Genomic DNA, 19,657 nt, shown 5'->3' on the forward strand with positions numbered 1-19,657 from the left:
AGATAGGTGGCATTTTAAGCATTGTAGATGGAAATAGAAAAATTATAGAGATATAAATACATTACGTGCATAGGCAAAACTATGGCAAATGTATTGCAATGAAGAAAAGGTGAGGTTATCCACTTTGAATGTAAAAGAATGAATCAGGCTTGAGGGAGGAAATGGCCTATTCCCGTTCCTTGGTATTATAAACATGATATAAAGATTAATTGACATTGGAGAGAACATGAGAAAGTATCACAGAATTTACAGTGTAGGAGGCCATTTGGCCCATCGAGTCTGCACTGGCTCTTGGAAAGAGAATCCCTACCTAAGCCCACAACTCCACCCTAACCACACACTTCCACCCTATCCCCGTAACCCCATCTTACCTTACCTTTTTTGGACACTAAGGGCAATTTAGCAGAGCCAATCCACCTACCCCTGCACATCTTTGGACTATGTCTTAAATTGAGTGATATTGTAGAGCCGGCCGTAAATGGTGATAGATAGACATTACTCAGAGTCAAAAAGGACATCAAGTTAACATAGTAAGATAGAAAGTAAGCACATGAGTAGGCCTCTCCACCCTTTGAACTTGTTCCGCCATTCAATATGATCATGACTGATCATCCAACTTGTTAGCTTATTCCCGGCTACCCCCCATATCCTTTGACCCCCTTTAACCCCCCCAAGAGCTATATCGAACTCCTTCTTGAAAACATACAATATTTTGGCCTGAACTGTTTTCTGTGGTAGTGAATTCCACAGGCTCATCACTCTGTGGGTGAAGACATTTCTCCTCAAATCAAATGAGGCACAAACCCGAGTTGAGGAATAGGGAAAATAATGAAATTTGGGAGAAAAGTGTTGATGGCACCTGAATAACAACACACATCTTTTCTGAAGCATATCTTCATTAGAATATTTCATGTTCAAAGAAAATTGCAGATTTGTGTATGAATGGGGAAATGTTACCAGTGTCCAGACACAGTCCTGCGGTGCAATGATGAATAGACATATACTTTCAAAATTAATAGTTGTAGAACTATAGTTTCAGTTGCATTTTTTGGGTTTCATTAATGTGTGGCACAAGGATATAAATGTATTTTTGGACAACTTTTGCAATTTTTTCAACTTTTCTGCTTGACATAGTGAGCTTAACATTCTGTTAAGATAGCTCACTGGCCGATATTTAAACGTACCAAATAGTATTGCAATGTGGGCGCTTGTCTGTGATTCCTTAAACTCATCCCTGATCTCAGCAGTTTGAGCCAACTCCAGGGGGATCAAAGATCGGAAAGATCTGAGGGCTCTCTCCAGTCATTAAGCTTAGAAACGTTGCAGTGCAATATATATATGCTTTAATGCTGCATCAATATGCCTTTTGGCCAGTGCTTACCAGCCATTTATCATGTAAAATGTATCATTCCCAGTACTGTCAGCACCAATACTCTATGCTCCTGCTGTTCAGCTGGAAGTACTGTTGCCATACATTGAGGAAAACACACTCTTGCTTCCCCTTCAAGTTCATGGTCACAATTCAAGTGGATGGGCAATTTCACATTTGTCAGACTGTCTGAAATCCACGTGCCTACACTCGCGTCAAATTACTGTTTAGAACTATAGGAACAGAATCGCATTGAAAGCAGAGTTCTCTGGTACCTGGGGTGTCATTCAGGTTTGATTATTTACTGGAAATGCCCCCACATTAATATTGGTCGGAACAGCTATTTGACAAATATTTCTGGCTGTTTGGTTTTGGGAATAGGCTGGGGAAAGGGAGAGGTGGTGGAGGGCTTTGGTTTAGGAGGTGGATGACAGGCCATGGAGCTCAGCAACAAGTTACTTACACTCCCACGACTTAAACTTCCCTGAGAAGAGGTTGAGGGTAGATGATAGAACAGACAAAGGAAAAGGGAAGATAATTACTTATTTTTAAAAATCAAATAATGCAGAACACTGCACACCTGTTGGTTTTATTTTAAGTGATTCCCCCACTCCAGCTAAACTAATGTTGATGTGCACTACCATGAAATTCAATGTCACTCATTCATTCCACCCCACTGCTACGATCCACTATCAGTTCAGTGAACTCACTCTGAAAAAGCTTCCTGTAGTGGGACTCGTCAGGTGACGTCGCCAACCTTTTCTGTCAGTAAGTCTTAACTTCCTAGTTTATCTTGTGTTTGCGAGGTGGTGGTGAAGCGGCAGCAGTAACAGCAGCACCATGGTTCAGTGAGTGCGAAGCAGTCAGGAGCTGCTGCTGCTCCCTTAGCCGCAACCACAGTCTGTGCGCCTGCTTCCCCCGCGGCCCGGGCACAGGCAGACAGACAGAGGAGAGACCGGCCGGGGCCAGGGGCGGGGGGAGGAGGAGGAAGGAGGAGGAGGGAGCCGCACCGAGATGCCGTAACCATGGACTGTAGACTGAAGTGAGTGAGTGAATGGGGAGCTGGGCGGGAGAATGGAGCGCTGGGGACTCCGCAAAAGGGAAGAACACCTGGCTGGGCTGGAACGGGGGGCTTGCTGAAATCGGCGGGAGCATTGGCTTTTGTTGTAGAGCAGAAAGCGTCTGTGCCTCTGCATCTGCTGAAGTCTTGAGGCTTCAGGCCTGCACACTGTCTGCCAAACCAGCTTGATGACGGTGAAGGCTGAACGTTTCATATTTAACCAGGATGTACTCTCGGAACATCAGCACTGTCTGGTTTACAAAACAAAAAGAGGCTTCAGTCCTCTCTATAGACTTGCAATGTTATCTTGTATTTCATACAAATCTATGATTCTATGATTACATTTTGTCTTATTATTTGTCAGTTACATTAAAAAAAGTGTCTGGGACAAATATTAGTAGGTGATTATTAAGTATCCTAATTCTGTTTGAAAATATGCCATGTTTTGATAGTTATGTTAAGGCCCTGTCTGAACTAGTAAAAAACATCTGAGGATAGTGTAAGCAGTGTGTGTCAACAGGGTAACCAGAGAAACAAAACAAAAAATTGTGAAAATACAAAAACTAGAGTATTTGGAATTTATTAAAATGGTGTGGTCAAAAATCTCAAACGGATTGGTCTTGATTTAATAAATGGAAAACCAAGGGACAACAAGCAAGCTGGTGTATTTGAGCCAACTATGGTCAAAACCAAGAGTCTGAAATTTTCAACAGAAGCTGCAATTACCATCCTTCGCCTTGGTGATCTTGGCATCATGCCTGCCAGAATGCACATATTCAGAATCTACTTAAGCGATGTGCTGTGCCACAGGAGTGGCCACAAGAATTGACGGAATTGGTTCTCTTCTTACAACTCTGTTCTGTGATCTCCGAAAAGGAGAGATATTGGCGAGTAAACCATGTTTGTCACACTAGATGTTACAGACAACACTTCCCTTCCAATGAAACCTGGAGTGCTGCTGGGGAAATTCTCTACCCGAGCCATCTTAATAAAGTGGGGGAAGAGGTGACCAACAAATGCAGTTTTAAAATTCTAGAGCATGCAATGAAAAGATAAATTTCCAGCGAATTTCTGCCAAGTCTGATCATAAAATGATGCAGATTTTGTGGACTGTGCTGAAATTACACTGGGTGTTGTTTGTGGTTGACAAGAAAGGAGGGGGTGTTGGTTGCTACGTTGTGTTTCCTCACGCTGGGAGAGTGACTTTTTCAATACTTTTATTAGAAATCGTGGTCAACAGAGTGCAGCAATCTGCATAATGATGGAAGCAGAAATGAGTTGGTAACCTCTCAGGCTGGGCTCATCCATACCTTGAATTCAATGGTTGTCTCCGATTATCAGTGGTGTCCTGGTCTACCATTTTGCAGGGGTTAAGGCAAAATGTGACGTAAAAAAAAAATTCACATGATGTGGTGTCGCTGGCTCGGCCAGTATTTTTATTGCCTGTCCCTAATTGCTCTTGAGAAGGTGGTGATGACTTCCGTCTTGAACCACTGCAGTCCATGAAGTGTACGTGCACCCACCTTGCTGTTAAGGAGGGATTTCCAGGATTTTGACCCAGGATGGTGAGTGACTTGGGCGGGGGGGAACCTGCAGGTGGTGGAGTTCCGATGTACCTGCTGCCCTTGTCATTCTAGGTTGTAGAGGCCATGGGTTTAGAATGTGTCGAAGGAACCATGGTGAGTTGCTGCAGTGCATCTTTTGGGTGGTGTACACTGTGTATCGGTGGTGGAGGAAGTGAATGTTTAAATTGGTGGATGTGGTGTCAATCAAGTGGGCAACTGTGTCCTGGATGGCGTAGAGCTTTTTTGAATGTACTGCTGCACTCATCCAGGCAAGTGGAAAGTATTCCATCACATTCCTTTTTTTTAAAAACGCATTTTATTCAAACTTGTATCAAAGTAGATTACAGCAAATAAACACCCTGGGAAACATTCTTCCCAACAATCAACGATACAGTTTGTACAGATTTTTCCCCTTTTTCACCCCCCCCTCCCCATCCCCCACCCCCCTGCAACAAACAGCTCCTCAAACACGGTCACAAACATCCCCCACCTTTTCTCAAACTCCCCTGCTGAGCCCCTTAACTCATACTTTATCTTCTCTAACCGCAGGAAGTCATACAGGTCACCCAACGAAGCTGGGTCACCCAACCAAGCCACTCCAGCAAAATTCGTCGCCGTGCAATCAGAGAGGCGAAGGCCAAGACATCGGCCTTCCTCCTCTCCATGAGCTCCGGCTTCTCTGAAACCCCAAATATCGCCACCAAAGGGTCTGGGTCCACTCCCTCCTCCACTATCCTGGCTAAGACCGTGAACACTCCCGCCCAGAATCTTTCCAATTTTTCACAACCCCAAAACATGTGCGTATGATTCGCTGGCCCCCACCCACACTCCTCACACTCATCTGCTACCCCCTGAAAGAACCCACTCATTCTCGCCCGAGTCATATGCACCCTGTGCACCACCTTAAACTGTATCAGGCTCATCCTTGCACTAGAGGAGGCCCCATTTACCCTTCGCAGTGCCTCACTCCATACTCCCCAATTGATCTCCTTCCCATTTCTCCTTGATCTTCACCACCCACTTGCCTCCCTGCTCCCCCAGCCACTTGTATATATCTCCAATTCTTCCCTCCCCTTCCACATCCGGAAGCAGCAGTCGCTCCAGCAGGGTGTATCCCGGCAATCTAGGGAACCCCTTCAAGACCGTTTGCGCAAAGTCCGTAACCTGTAGATTCCTGAACTCACTACCCCTCGGCAGCTCTACCCTCTCCCTTAGCTCCTTCAGACTGATGAACCCTTCCTCCAAATACAAATCCTTTGACCAGCCCCACTTCCCTCCACCTCCTGTATATACTATCCATCCACCCCGGCTCAAACCCATGATTCTCGCACAGCGGCGTTAGCACCGACATCCCTTCCACCCTAAAATGCCTCTCAGCTGATTCCATATCTTCACCGTGGACTGCACCACTGGGCTCCCTGAATGCCTACTCTGAGGCATTGGCAATGCTGCCGTCACCATAGCCCTCAAACTAGACCCCTTACAAGATTCCTCCTCCATTCTATCCCTTCTCCTTCTCGCCACCGCAGCACCTTGTCCACATTCGCCGTCCAATAATAATGAAGCAAGTTTGGCAACGCCAACCCCGCGTGCTGCCTCTGCCTCTGTAACAGGGTCCTCCCCACCCTCGGCACCTTCCCCAGCCATACAAAGTCAGAGATGATTGTGTGCACTTTCCGAAAAAAGGCCTTTGATATAAAGAAAGGGAGAGCCTGAAAGATAAACAAGAACCTCGGCAGAATATTCATTTTCACCACTTGGACCCTCCCCGCCAACGTTAAGTGTAGTGTATCCCACCTCTTAAAATCCTCCCTGGCCTCCTCCACCAGCTTCGTTAAGTTCCACTTATGGAGCCCCGTCCATTCCCTCGCTACCTGAATCCCCAAGTACCTAAACCTATCCCTCGCTACCGTAACTGGCATCCCCCCCCCCCCCCCCCTAAATTAGCCCGATGTGCCAGCTCATTCACCGGGAATACCTCGCTTTTCCCGACATTCAGCTTGTATCCTGAGAACCCTCCAAACCTTCCCAACAGGCCCATAATCCTTCCCATACTCTCCAATGGATCCGAAACATACAGCAAGAGGTCATCACATAGAGCGACACCTGATGCTCCCTCTGTCCCCTCATTATACCCTACCACTCTGCCGACCCCCTGAGAGCCATCGCCAATGGCTCTATGGCCAGCGCAAACAGCAGCAGCGATAGTGGGCACCCCTGCCTCGTACCCCTGTGTAAGTCAAAGCTTCGTGACCTCCTATCATTCGTCCTCACCCTCGCTCTTGGCGCCACATGCAGCAACCGCACCCATGCCAGAAATCTCAACCCAAACCTTCCCATAACTTCGAACAAGTACCGCCACTCCATCCGATCAAATGCTTTCTCCGCGTCCATGGACCACCACCTCCGGTACCAGAGCTCTCGACAGATTCATCACCACATTCAACAGCCGTCTAATATTACTCTTGAGCTGCCTGCCCTTCACGAAGCCTGTTTGATAATCTGCAACCACCCCCGGGACACAATCCTCCATCCTCCCCGCCAACAACTTAGCCAATACTTTCACATCCGTGTTCAATAGTGATATGGGTCTATACGACCCACATTCCACCGAATCCTTCCCTTTTTTGGGGATTAGTGTGATTACTGCCTGCTTCATCGTCTCCGGCAACTCCCCCTTCTCCAGTGCTTCATTAAACGCCCCCAACAGATGTGGTGCCAGGTCCGCCGCAAATTCCTTATAAAATTCTGCCGGGTACCCATCCGGCCCAGGGGCCTTGCCCGACTTCATACCCCTGATACTATCCAGCACCTCCCTCAGCCCCAGGGGCTCCTCCAACGCCTGCCTCTTTGCTTCTTCCACCTGGGGAAATTCCAGCTCGTCCAGAAACCATCCCATGTCCCCCTCCTCTCCTCCTGGGTCTGCCTCATAAGGTCCCTGGTAATACTCTCTGAATGCCTCATTTATCTTCCCTGGCTCTGACACCACATCCCCAGCCCCAGTCTGGATCTTCAATATTTCCCTGGACGCACCTGCCTCCACAGCTGGTGCGCCAGCATGCGTCTCGCCTTCTCCCCATACTCGTATTGCACCCTTCTTGCCCTCCCCGTTGCCAGCCTGTCACATTGCCCCTGCATATTTTTCCTCCTCGCCAATCCCTCCACGGTGGGCACCCTTGAATATTCCCTGTCCACCTCCACTATCTTGGACACTAGACGGTCATGTTCCGCCCTCCTTATTCGCACGAACTGTAAATTAGATCATTTCTCCCCGGACCACTGCCTTCTGTGCTTCCCAAAAAATGCCCGCCGACACCTCCCCATTCTGATTGAACTCCACATAATCCCTAATCGCCAACCGCACCTTGTCACAAAAACCTCCATCCGCCAACAACCCCGAGTCAAACCTCCACCCCGGCCTCTGCTCTCGTCCCGTACTGAACTGAATATCCAGCCAGTGGGTGCATGGTCCGAGATAACTATCCCCGCATACTCTGCCCCCTCCACCCCAACCAAAATCTCCCAACTCACTACAAAGTAATCAATCCTCGAATACACCTTACAGACATGTGAAAAGAAGAAATACTCCCTTCCCCCTGGGTTCTGAAAGTGCCATGGATCCACCGTACCCATCCTCTCCATAAACCCCCCCCCAGCTCCCTTGCCATTCTTCCCCTACCCATCGACCTGGGGCTCGATCTATCCACCCTCGGCTCCAGGACACAGTTAAAATCTCCTCCCATGATCAACTGGTACGTGGCCAAATCCGGGATAAAATCCTCATAAAACCCTCATCATCCCAATTTGGGGCATACACATTTACCAACACTACCGGTGCCCCTTCCAATACCTCACTCACAGTCACACATCTCCCACCTGCATCCCTCGCCTCCATCGCATTTTTTTTGCTCATTAAAATCGCCACACCCCTCGATTTCAAATCAAACCCCTAGTGGAAAAACCTGCCCGACCCACCCCTTCCTTAACCGAACCTGGTCCTTCACACGGAGGTGCAAAAAGACAACCCCTGCTTTCAAGCTCCTGAGGTGCACGAACACCCGCGACCTTTTAACCGGCCCATTCAGTCGCCGGACGTTCCACGTTACCAACCTGACCGGTGGCTTGCGTCTCCAATCCCCTCTACTGTCCGTCATCTTCCCCACTTAACTCCTGCCCCTTTAATTCCACTCAGTACCTAGCCCATCCCAGATGGCCTCTTTCTTCGCCCTTGACCATGTCATCTCTCACCCCCTGCCGCGTTGCAGAAACCTCTTCCCCCCCCCCCCCCCACCCCCGCATTTCCTCTTCTTTCCCCCCCCCCCCCCCCCCAGCCACCCCTGTTGGCCTTCTCCCCCACCACCTCACTTCCGTTCACCAGCATAACCTGCCAGCGCGGCTACCCTTGCCCAAAAGCACATCCTAATGACCCCCCCCCCCCACTCCTCAGCTCAAAGAAGAAGGCCTCCTGCTGGCCTTACCCTCCCCCACCCAAACAAGGACTTCTGAACTCCAGGTGGCCTTCTCCAAAAGCAAACAAACAGATGTTAAACACACACAGTCGTATAAAACAGGAGGGGGGATGGGGAGATCCATCCCTACATAAACTTTTCACCCCTACAACTCCTTACAATCTCAACTTGAACAGACCCCCCCCCCTCTCGCCCCACAAAAAAGGCAAAAATCCCCCAATCCCTACACCCACTTCAAACATGCTTCGACCATTACATAGTGCCAAGCACCCCGGTTCCCAAGCATTGTCCATTCAGTTCTCTCCCAGTTTATGCTCCGTAATGATGTCTTCGGCCACTTCTGGGGTCTCGAAATAATACTCCTGGCCTCCGAACGTCACCCATAATTTCGCCGGGTAGAGCACCCCAAACCTGATCTGCCGCTGGTACAGCACCGCCTTGGCCTTGTTGAAACCTGCCCGCCGTTTTGCCAACTCGGCTCCGATGTCCTGATAAATCCAAACGTTATTTCCCTCCCAGTCGCAGCTACGCGTCTCCCTGGCCCACCGTCAAATTTTCTCTTTCTCCACAAATTTATGGAGTCTCACGATCACCGCCCGTGGCGGCTGCCCAGCTCCAGGCTTTTGCCTCAGAGACCTATGCGCTCGGTCCACTTCAGGTGCCTTATCTAGCACCCCTTCTGCCACCAATCCCGCCAGCATCCTCGAGACATACCTCGTGGCACTCACACCTTCCACTCCTTCAGACAGGCCCACTATTTGCAGGTTCTGCCTTCTCGAGGCATTCTCCTACTCCTCCACCTTTGCCCTCAATGTTTTACAGAGGTCTCCTAGGAGCCCCACCTCCGCCTCCAGAGCCACTACGTGATCGCTGTGGTCTGAGATCACTCCTTCAATCTCCCGAATCTGTGACCCCTGCACCTCCAAACACCTCTCCATCCACTCCAAAGTACTCTTCAGGATGCCACAGCTTCTGCAATGGCCTTTGCATGATCCTCATGCATTTCTTTCCTCTGTTTATGGAATTCCTCCTTGATAAAAGTCATCAGTTCCTGTATCTGGGGCCTTACAGCTTGCCCCTCCCCTGCCTGCATGCTGGAAGAGACTGTCTATGAAGCACAAGACTGTTTCAACTTTCCAGCCAAACCTCTCACTGTTTTCTGCCGGATCCGGTGATCAGAAGACCTACCATTCCAGGGGTAAACTACTCCTCTAACGTTCACCTGCGCCTTTTCGTCAAAATTCCACCCGGATCTGGGTAAAAAGAGCCCTTTTCTGTGACTTTGAACAGGAACAGCCCTTTATGTGACCAATCACTCCATGGTCACAAGCGGAAGTGATTCCATCACATTCCTGACTTATGCCTTGTACCCCTGACTTATACGTTGTACATGGGCTTCGGGCAGTCAGGAGGTGAGTTAATCTCAGAATTGCCAGCCTCTCACTTGCTTTTAACCACTGTGTTTATATGGCAGATCCAGCTCAGGTTCTGGTCAATAGTGATCCCCACAATATTGATAGTGGAGGATTTAGCCAGAGTAATGCCATTGAATTTCATTGAGAGGTGGTTAAATTCTCTAGTTTAAGATGGCATTGCATGGCACTTGTAATGTCACTTACCAGCTCTAGCCTAAATGTTGTACAGGTCTTGTTGTATGCAGGTATGGACCACTTCATGATGAAGAGTTGTGAATGGTCCTGAAAATTGTGCAATCAATGTGAACATTCCCACTTCTGACCTTTATGTTGGAGGGAAGGTCATTGATGAAGCTGGTTGGGCCTAGGACACTACCCTGAAGATCTCCTGCAGTGATGTCCTGGAGCTAAGGTGATTGACCTCCAACTACCACAATTAATCTTCCTTTTATGTCAGGTAAGACTTCAACTGGTGGAGAGTTTTCACCCTGATTTCCAGTGACTCCACTGGGATCCTTGACTGTGCACTCGCTCAAATGCTGCCTTGATGTCAAGGGCAGTCACTCTTACCTCACCTCTGGAATTCAGCTCTTTTGTACATGTTTGGACCAAGGCTGGAATAAGGTCAGGAGCTGAGTGACCCTGATGGTACACAAATCGAGCATCAGTGAACAAGTTGTTGCAGCTTTATTTTCAACATTATCGGGTAAATGCCGATGTTGCAGCTCTACTCCAACTGCTTTGTCAGGAGTGTGTCAAGTTCTGGAGCACAAGTCTTCAGTACTATTACTGGGATGGTATCCAGGCCTTTGCTGTATCCAAGGCCTTCAACCATTTCTTAATATCATGTGGAGTGAGTTTGCGCAGTAAATTGTTGATTGTTATAATGCAAAGCCAACGTGACTTTAACTCAGTGGTTTTGCGGCTAATGTGAAATATTGCATTAGCTGCGACTGTTCTGCAGTTTTGCTGTGCAGCTTTGGCTGCTTCCTTGAGGGACCACAGTGAGGCAAAAAACATTCCAAATTGGTGGATGTAATTTGGGGTTGCTATTTGAGAACCTAATTTTTACTTGGAAAAGTGAAACTTGCATTTTCCCATAATCTTGTTTTCAATCAAAATTATTATGAACACTTTCATTGTACCTATCCTTTCCTCAGAAGAAGGCTAACTTTCTGCTGATGGTGATTGCTACCAGCTTTTCTGATCGTCACGCTCACCACTGCTTTTGAAATTCTATGTATAAAAGTGAAAAGTCTGTTCCATGCTCCACATAGCTGAGCTTCGTGCTGATGCTGGAAGAAAGATATACCAGTGATGACACTTTGCAGTGATGACAACTTACAGAATAAGATGTTGGACTGTACATGCTCCTGATGTCCTGCCCCTCTTCCACTTGAGATAACCAACAAGATGTATATGGCAGTTTACTGTCAGGGTTCCAGGGGCACTGCCAGACTGGCAATGCCAAGATGCCCAGGTGCCAGGTTGGCATTGCCAATTATACTGAAGAAGTGGACCACCTAGTCTTGCTTCTGTCCCCATTTGATATCGACTTTGGAAATAATTGAAGAGACACTCTTTCTAATTACATGTAGTATTTTGTTCAAGTCTTGCGTGCACTGACTAACACGTTCATAAATTGAGTGAGTATTAAATTCTATCTAAAAGAATTTGGGGCAGATGATCATTTGACTTTTTCTATTTGGATGTCTTGAATCTAATGGTGAATCTGAAAACTATATAGGTGGATAGCACAATTGCTTCACAGCTCCAGGGTCCCAGGTTCGATTCCGGCTTGGGTCACTGTCTGTGCGGAGTCTGCACGTCCTCCCCGTGTCTGCGTGGGTTTCCTCCGGGTGCTCCGGTTTCCTCCCACAGTCCAAAGATGTGCAGGTTAGGTGGATTGGCCATGATAAATTGCCCTTAATGTCAAAATTGCCCTTGGTGTTGGGTGGAGGTGTTGAGTTTGGGTAGGGTGCTCTTTCCAAGAGCCGGTGCAGACTCAAAGGGCCGAATGGCCTCCTTCTGCACTGTAAATTCAATGATAATCTATGATTAATCTAGGACAAAGGTTCGGCACAACATCGTGGGCCGAAGGGCCTGTTCTGTGCTGTATTTTCTATGTTCTATGTGCTAAACCTAATTCTGAATGTCAGAATTCCTCCATTGCATTCGGTAATTTTGGAGAGGTTTGGTTTTTCTCCTCCCTGCCAATGAAAGAGACTTTTCATCCCTTTGGAATTTGTTTCAAATGCAATGCTATTGTTTAATTTTAGTATTTGTAATTAAAAGGCAAACACAGAAAACACATTCTACTGATTCACTAACGATGCTAAATATTACGGGAAATGTACTTTGTTGCTTGTTAGTATTGTGTTAGAAGCCTGCTGGTTTATAGATATCCTGGGAGCAGCTGTTTGTTTGGTGCAGAAGTCCTCCCGCTGTGATAGTTTGCAAAGACTTGAGGGAGGGCGGTTGGTTGAGCAGGTACTTGCATGCATTATGTCACAAGGATAGGATTGGCAGTTTCTAGACTGTAACCTTAACTCATTGCTTTATGACATAAAACTCCGAAATCAGAGACCAGTGCAACATACCAATAAGTGCAAGTTATCTGCATTTAGGGTTATGATTGGGAGATAGAAGACAGCGAGGAATTAAAGGCTATTCTCAAAAAATGGCAGGAAATGACCAGTCGTGTTGTCCAGAGATCTGTACTGTGAACTCCACTTTTTAGACTGGGAAACACAGTAAATTGTGCAGATGGGAGTAAACGCACATTAATAGATTAAATGAGAGGGCAAAACCGACACGATGATGCTCCGTCAGGATCTGAGAGGCAAATGCGAGTGTTTTCTTAAGAATGAAAAATTGGAGAAGTTGATAGATGAGGGTGTTCCTGTACATGAATCATCTCAAAGCTAGTGAAAGCCAAAAAAGTAATAAGAAAGGCTAACAGGATGTTGGCAGACGTCTGAAGGATATTGGAATGTGAAGAAGAATTGATGCTTCAGTTTGAGAGTCGGCCCCTGTCTGGAGTAGTGTGTTCAGTGCTGGAACACTTTACGGGTTGCAGCACAGACCCATCAGAATAATAGCAGTGTTGAAGGGTTAAGACAGGCTGCATAAACTTGCCATGTTTTTCCTTGGGTCTAGAAGAGTGAAGGATGATCCAATTGAGGTAAATAAAATGATAAATGGAGTTTGACAGGATGGATGAAGTGAATCGATTTCTTCAGGTGGGTAAAATCCAGAACAAGAAGGCATAACCTTAAAATTAGAGCCAAGAGTGAAATTAAGAAGTATTTCTTCACATAAAGGGTAGTAAAAGTCTGGAACATACTCCCACTGAATGTTAGATCGAGGTTTAGATCGGTGATGGTTTTTTAAGAGAGGCTGTGGAAGAATATGGTCAAAAATGGGTAAATGGAGTTGAGATGCGGATTAGCCACGCTCTAACTGAATGACGGAATGAGGGATAGTCTAATTGGTCTGCTCTTGGTCCTACGTATACACTCAGTTGCACATACTTGTTTTAAAATCCATTATATCTGTACTGCTTTGGGATACCATGATACGGTAACCTGATTGAAAGATCATGACTTGAAAACAAAATGTGAAAATTGGGGTGAGGATATGGTGTCATGCCAGGTTCTGGTAAAGTGTTTGTTATATTAATTTTTACATTGATACTCGGTTTAATTATTCTTGTCAGTAGCTTGAGGTGACAAAGCCACATGCACTACGCTTTGAATCCACTTTTTACTTTATTTCTTTCACAGAGAGAGCCCAGAAAGAACGTTTGACCTGGTCTTCAAGGTGACTTGCCCCACTTCTGAAAATGAAGGTATCTTACATCTTGCGTCCTATCATGGGTTTGATATTTTGTGCTTAGTGTTAAAATGTTGAAGAATTGTCACTGACTTGTCTGCTGACATTACTACTTTGATTTCTTGTGGCTCTGTCTCATTAACTTAGTTCCTGGAGGATTACCACACTACATCCAGATGAAAAATGTGATCTGAAAAATGTGTTCTTGGTGAAAATGTTTTTAGAAGAGAATTTTAGATTAGTCTCCCATTCAAGTTAGAAGTTCGAAAGTAGGTGGCTCTGTCTGGGGAAAACAAAACCTCTTATTCTAATCATATCTCATAGGTAGTCTTTTTATACCACATTACTTGAAAATTTACAGATATAAAATTTAATGTTACATATTGCAAGCATAGCCTCTTTTTAAATTTTATTGTGAAGCAGATTGGAGAAGTATTAAGTAACTAGACCAATTTGACTGTTTTGCTGTCCTTTGTAGTGCATGGAATAGATGCAATTTGGAGATTCAATGTGGGGAGGTGACTGATATGGTGGATGTAGAAATGCATTGAATACGGTGTACTTTCAGGAAACATTTGACACAATATTACAAATGATGTTGTAGAAAGTTAAAGGGTAGCAAATTGGATTAAAAATAGTCAGAAGGCAGCAAATTGATTAGGAACGAAGGGCAGCTCACTTGGCTGAATGGATTTAAGGGTGGCATTCTATGGGGCTACGTCTATTAATTGTGCACTTCAATGATTTGGAATTGGGCTACAGAGACTGGTAGCCAGATTTGCAGATTAATTTGAGCAGATAGTTCCGAGTTTAGGCTTGGTTTCGAGTTTAGGTTCATAAGTTATTAAAAACAGAAACTCGATTGCTGTATAAAGATAAACAGAAGTGTAGGAAAGTGCGACAGGAGCAGCACCAGGCATTCCTAAAAATGAGATGCCAGCCTGGTAATGCAACAACACAGGACTCCTTGTATGCTTAGAAGCAGTGTGCTGGAGACAGAGCTGAATGAACCCACAACAACAGATCAGATTTAAACTCTGCAGCCCTGCCATATCCAGTGGTGAATGGTGGTGGACAATTGAATAACGAGCCGGAGGAGGAGACCCCAAAAACATCCTCGGCCTGATTTTTGGTAGAGCCCAGCATTTTTTTAAAGACCAGGCTGTAGAATTTTCAACCATTGTCAGCCAGTCATAAATGCTGAGGGAGATCCCCAGCATCATAGATGGCAGTCTTCAGCCCATTTCATTGATTCCATATGATGTCAAGAAATAGCTGAAGGCGCTGGGTGCTGCAAAAGCTATGGGCCCTGACAACATCTGTGCTGCAGTACTGATGATTTGTGCTCCAGAGCTAGCTGCAACTTTAGTCAAGGTGTTACAATGCAGCTGCTTAATTTGGATTGCACCAACGGCACTCCGTTTCAGACCTCATTAATGCCCTGGTCCAAACATGGACACAAGTTGAATTCCAGAGCTGAGGTGGAAGTGACTGCCCTTGACATCAAGGTAGTGTGTGACCAAGGACTCCTAGCAAAGTTCACGTCAATGGGAATCTATGGGGGTGGGGGAGAGAAAGTTTCCGCTAATTGAAGTCATACTGAGCACAAAAGAAAAAGGTCTCCATCAACAACGACCAATCATCTAGGCCTCATGTTATTGCTACAGGAGTTCTTCTGGGTAAGCAAAAACTACTCTCAACTACTTCAATGACCTCCCTTCCATCAGAAGTGAGGATGTTTGTTGATGATTGCAGTGTTCAGTACCAGTAACAACAACTCAGTACTGTAGCAGTCCGTGCCTGCATACAGCAAAGACTATAAGCTTGGGATGTAAATACTGTGGCTGCAAGAGAAGTCAGAGACTGGAAATTATGGGGTGCATAACTCACCTGCTGACTCCCTAATATCTGTCCACCATCTACAAGTCAGGAGTATGATGGAATATTCCCCACTTGTCTGGACGAGTGCCGCTCCAACATCACTCAAATAGCTTGACACGATCGAAGACATAGCCACCTGTTTGGACTCCATCACCTTCAACATTCACTCCCTCTATGATCGGCATACAGTGGAATGTGTACGGACCAAGAACAAGATGCACTGCAGCAACTCATCAAGATTCCTTCAATAGCACCTTCCAAAATTGCAACTTCTTTCAGCGAGAAGAACAAAGTCAGTAGATACATGGGAATGTCTCCAGTTATAAGTTCCTCTCTCAGTTGCCACCCTGACATAAAACTGCATCACCGTTCCTTTTTTGTTGCTGGGTCCAAATCCTGGAACTCTCCTAACAGCACTGTGGGAACCTGCACCACATGGCCTGTAGCAGTTCAAGATGTTCGATCACCACTGCCTTCTCCAGTGCAATTAGGGATGGACAATACATTTTTGGATCTAGCTGGCAACACTCACACCAAAAGAACAAGATTTATCAAAGGAAGGTAGAGGTTTTATGCCAAGTGGTATAGACTATGGAAGTACTAACACATCTGCATAAGAAGTACAGCACAATATGCAGTGTTTGAGTCTAAAGGGTATACAAGCAATGTAGAGGGTGCAACGCAGATTCAATAAGATGCTGCCCTGTCTGAGAAAATACAGTGATTACAAAAGACAAACATTTAGATTGTTATGTTGACACAATAGCTATTCCTGGGCGATATGATTGTACCATTCAGAGTGGTTTGAAGCAGACTGTTTCCAAGGATGGAGAGACCTGGAACATAGGTGCATAGATATAAGATTAAGAAATTTAGAATGGAGAGCAAGAGAATTCTTTTTTTTTTTTTCTGGAGGTCTGTCAAACTTCTCTAGTTTGTGATTGATGCAGGGACCACAGAAACATTTCACTGAAATAGTTTGGTGAAGGAAAGAGGGTCGGCGAGTTAAGATGGATGGCACAGCGAATGTCTCCCTTGTGGAGGATGATAACCAACATGGACTTTTAAGGTTGCAGGACATGTTTCCATGTTGTAATTTCTCAGTAAATCTAGGTAGATGCTGTTCTATTTTTCAGTGAAATGTTAATTTTATCTCCACAGTAAACCACCAATGAATAGGAAGTGTATCTTTAGTAAAATAGCAAGTGGAAGGACTCAAAAGTTTATGCATTTTCTGTCCCAAAGACTTAAGTAGGTGAAGTACAGTGTGGAAGTGAGACATTTGGAGTCTTTTTCTTGGTTCTTTTAAATGTTTAATTGGATTCCCCACATTGTCATTCGCTTCTGGTCTGAATTGTTGATGTGTTATCCCTGTTTGGCAACTCACTGTTTTACTTGGTGTGTTCCTGTAATAATCTGGACAAGAAGCACGCAGCTTAATCAGTGAAGCTAAGAGCGTACCATTTTTTAATGAAAAGAATTTGAGGATGAGGTGTGGTTGCTCGAATAGCTTAACCTGCAGTTAACTACAGGCATTTAGCAGCTGGATGTACAGGTGGCACATTGAAGCAATGGATTTGAAAGAGTTGGCTGAGGTGGGCTGTTTCTCAAAGTTATTGTATGGTGCAGTTCATCATAGTTCATGCAGTGCTGATATCCTGACGGCCTTGCCCGATCTGGCTGAAGTGAAAAATGTATTTAGTTACGCTTCCCACCAGCAACAACACCCACCCCTATGCTTTCCAAGTACCCGCCCCCTTCCTTTTGGATTATAAAATTAAAAAACAAAATTGTGAATATCTTCTGGATCTGAAGACTTTTGTTTACTCTGTTCCTGCACTTTAATGACTTGGCTTAAAGGTGTGTCTGGAAGCAGTTGCCGACATGCTGTAACCTGCTTTTTGTTGGCTTGGCAATCTCTAGATTAGTGTTCCTGCTGGTCCAATATGACAATTTCTAACCTAACTTTGAGTTGCTGCAAATGCACTGACATTGTTAGAGTGATTGTGTTGAGTAACCTCATGAGTAAAGAGCTAAAATTGTTTCGTAATTCTGTACATTTTAAACTTGGATCATATTTGATTTAAAATACTTTTCCTTTAAGCACCTTTTCTCGCTCATTCCAACACCATTAGCCTCCCTGGCACTTTTTAGGTGGCAGAGAGAATTCTAACATCTTTCTTTCAGCATTAGTATTAGTGAGAGGCAGCACGGTTTTGTGAAGGGGAGGTCGTGTCTCACTAACTCACTAAGATGATTGATGCAGGTAGGGCAGTAGATGTTGTCTATGTGGACTTCAGTAAGGCCTTTGACAAGGTCCCTCATGGTAGACTAGTACAAAAGGTGAAGTCACACGGGATCAGGGGTGAACTGGCAAGGTGGATACAGAACTGGCTAGGCCATAGAAGGCAGAGGGTAGCAATGGAGGGATGCTTTTCTAATTGGAGGGCTGTGACCAGTGGTGTTCCACAGGGATCAGTGCTGGGACCTTTGCTCTTTGTAGTATATATAAATGATTTGGAGGAAAATGTAACTGGTCTGATTAGTAAGTTTGCAGACGACACAAAGGTTGGTGGAATTGCGGATAGCGATGAGGACTGTCTGAGGATACAGCAGGATTTAGATTGTCTGGAGACTTGGGCGGAGAGATGGCAGATGGAGTTTAATCCGGACAAATGTGAGGTAATGCATTTTGGAAGGTCTAATGCAGGTAGGGAATATACAGTGAATGGTAGAACCCTCAAGAGTATTGAAAGTCAAAGAGATCTAGGAGTACAGGTCCACAGGTCATTGAAAGGGGCAACACAGGTGGAGAAGGTAGTCAAGAAGGCATACGGCATGCTTGCCTTCATTGGCCGGGGCATTGAGTATAAGAATTGGCAAGTCATGTTGCAGCTGTATAGAACCTTAGTTAGGCCACACTTGGAGTATAGTGTTCAATTCTGGTCGCCACACTACCAGAAGGATGTGGAGGCTTTCGAGAGGGTGCAGAAGAGATTTACCAGAATGTTGCCTGGTATGGAGGGCATAAGCTATGAGGAGCGGTTGAATAAACTCGGTTTGTTCTCACTGGAACGAAGGAGGTTGAGGGGCGACCTGATAGAGGTCTACAAAATTATGAGGGGCATAGACAGAGTGGATAGTCAGAGGCTTTTCCCCAGGGTAGAGGGGTCAATTACTAGGGGGCATAGGTTTAAGGTGAGAGGGGCAAGGTTTAGAGTAGATGTACGAGGCAAGTTTTTTATGCAGAGGGTAGTGGGTACCTGGAACTCGCTACCGGAGGAGGTAGTGGAAGCAGGGACGATAGGGACATTTAAGGGGCATCTTGACAAATATATGAATAGGATGGGAATAGAAGGATACGGACCCAGGAAGTGTAGAAGATTGTAGTTTAGTCGGGCAGTATGGTCGGCACGGGCTTGGAGGGCCGAAGGGCCTGTTCCTGTGCTGTACATTTCTTTGTTCTTTGTTCATTCCCCATGAGATGTGCCTTTGGAAGAGCCATTTTTCTTTATTATTGTCCCTTTCCAATTTCATGCTAATTTATAAAGTATTCCACCAGTTGTTGGGCATTTTGTTGGGTCAGAAGGATGCTGCCATGCGAATGCCTTCAGGTTTTAGTGTTGACGGCAATTTCATTTTGGAATTTGAAAACCCTGCTTCGAGTGCCATGACTGCAGGACCCACCCAGGTTAAAGGGAATGAACAATTAGCAAAGTTGGATTGAGGTATCACACTTGCTCTTTTAAAAAAAAAACCCCAATAGATCAGAGGAGGAAGGGAGGACTGAGTAAGAGAGGTTAAGAATTCAGCAGTTATGAGGGCCTAGGAGAATGAGAAGTCTTACAACACCAGGTTAAAGTCCAACAGGTTTGTTTCGAATCACGAGCTTTCGAAGCACAGCTCCTTCCTGAAAGCTAGTGATTTGAAACAAACCTGTTGGACTTTAACCTGGTGTTGTAAGGCTTCTTACTGTGCTCACCCCAGTCCAACGCCGACATCTCCACATCTAGGAGAATGAATAGGAGATGGAGCATTTGGCCTCGATCTAAACATAGTTGCAG

At 45.7% G+C, this 19,657-nt stretch overlaps 1 protein-coding gene across 3 annotated transcripts in view; it reads left to right on the forward strand.

Annotated features, from left to right (window-relative positions):
* The first annotated feature begins 2,170 nt into the window (after positions 1–2,170).
* The window catches only part of dennd1b (DENN/MADD domain containing 1B), a 415,175-nt gene continuing 397,688 nt past the window's right edge, over positions 2,171–19,657 (forward strand). For all 3 annotated transcript variants that reach the window (XM_072511469.1, XM_072511470.1, XM_072511471.1), the window contains exons 1-2: positions 2,171–2,411; positions 13,664–13,728. In XM_072511469.1, coding sequence (XP_072367570.1) covers positions 2,395–2,411; positions 13,664–13,728 — 82 coding nt within the window. In that variant the 5' untranslated portion in view covers positions 2,171–2,394. The remainder of the gene's footprint in view (positions 2,412–13,663; positions 13,729–19,657) is intronic.

Source organism: Scyliorhinus torazame, chromosome 7, assembly GCF_047496885.1.
Source record: "Scyliorhinus torazame isolate Kashiwa2021f chromosome 7, sScyTor2.1, whole genome shotgun sequence".
Taxonomy (NCBI): domain Eukaryota; kingdom Metazoa; phylum Chordata; class Chondrichthyes; order Carcharhiniformes; family Scyliorhinidae; genus Scyliorhinus; species Scyliorhinus torazame.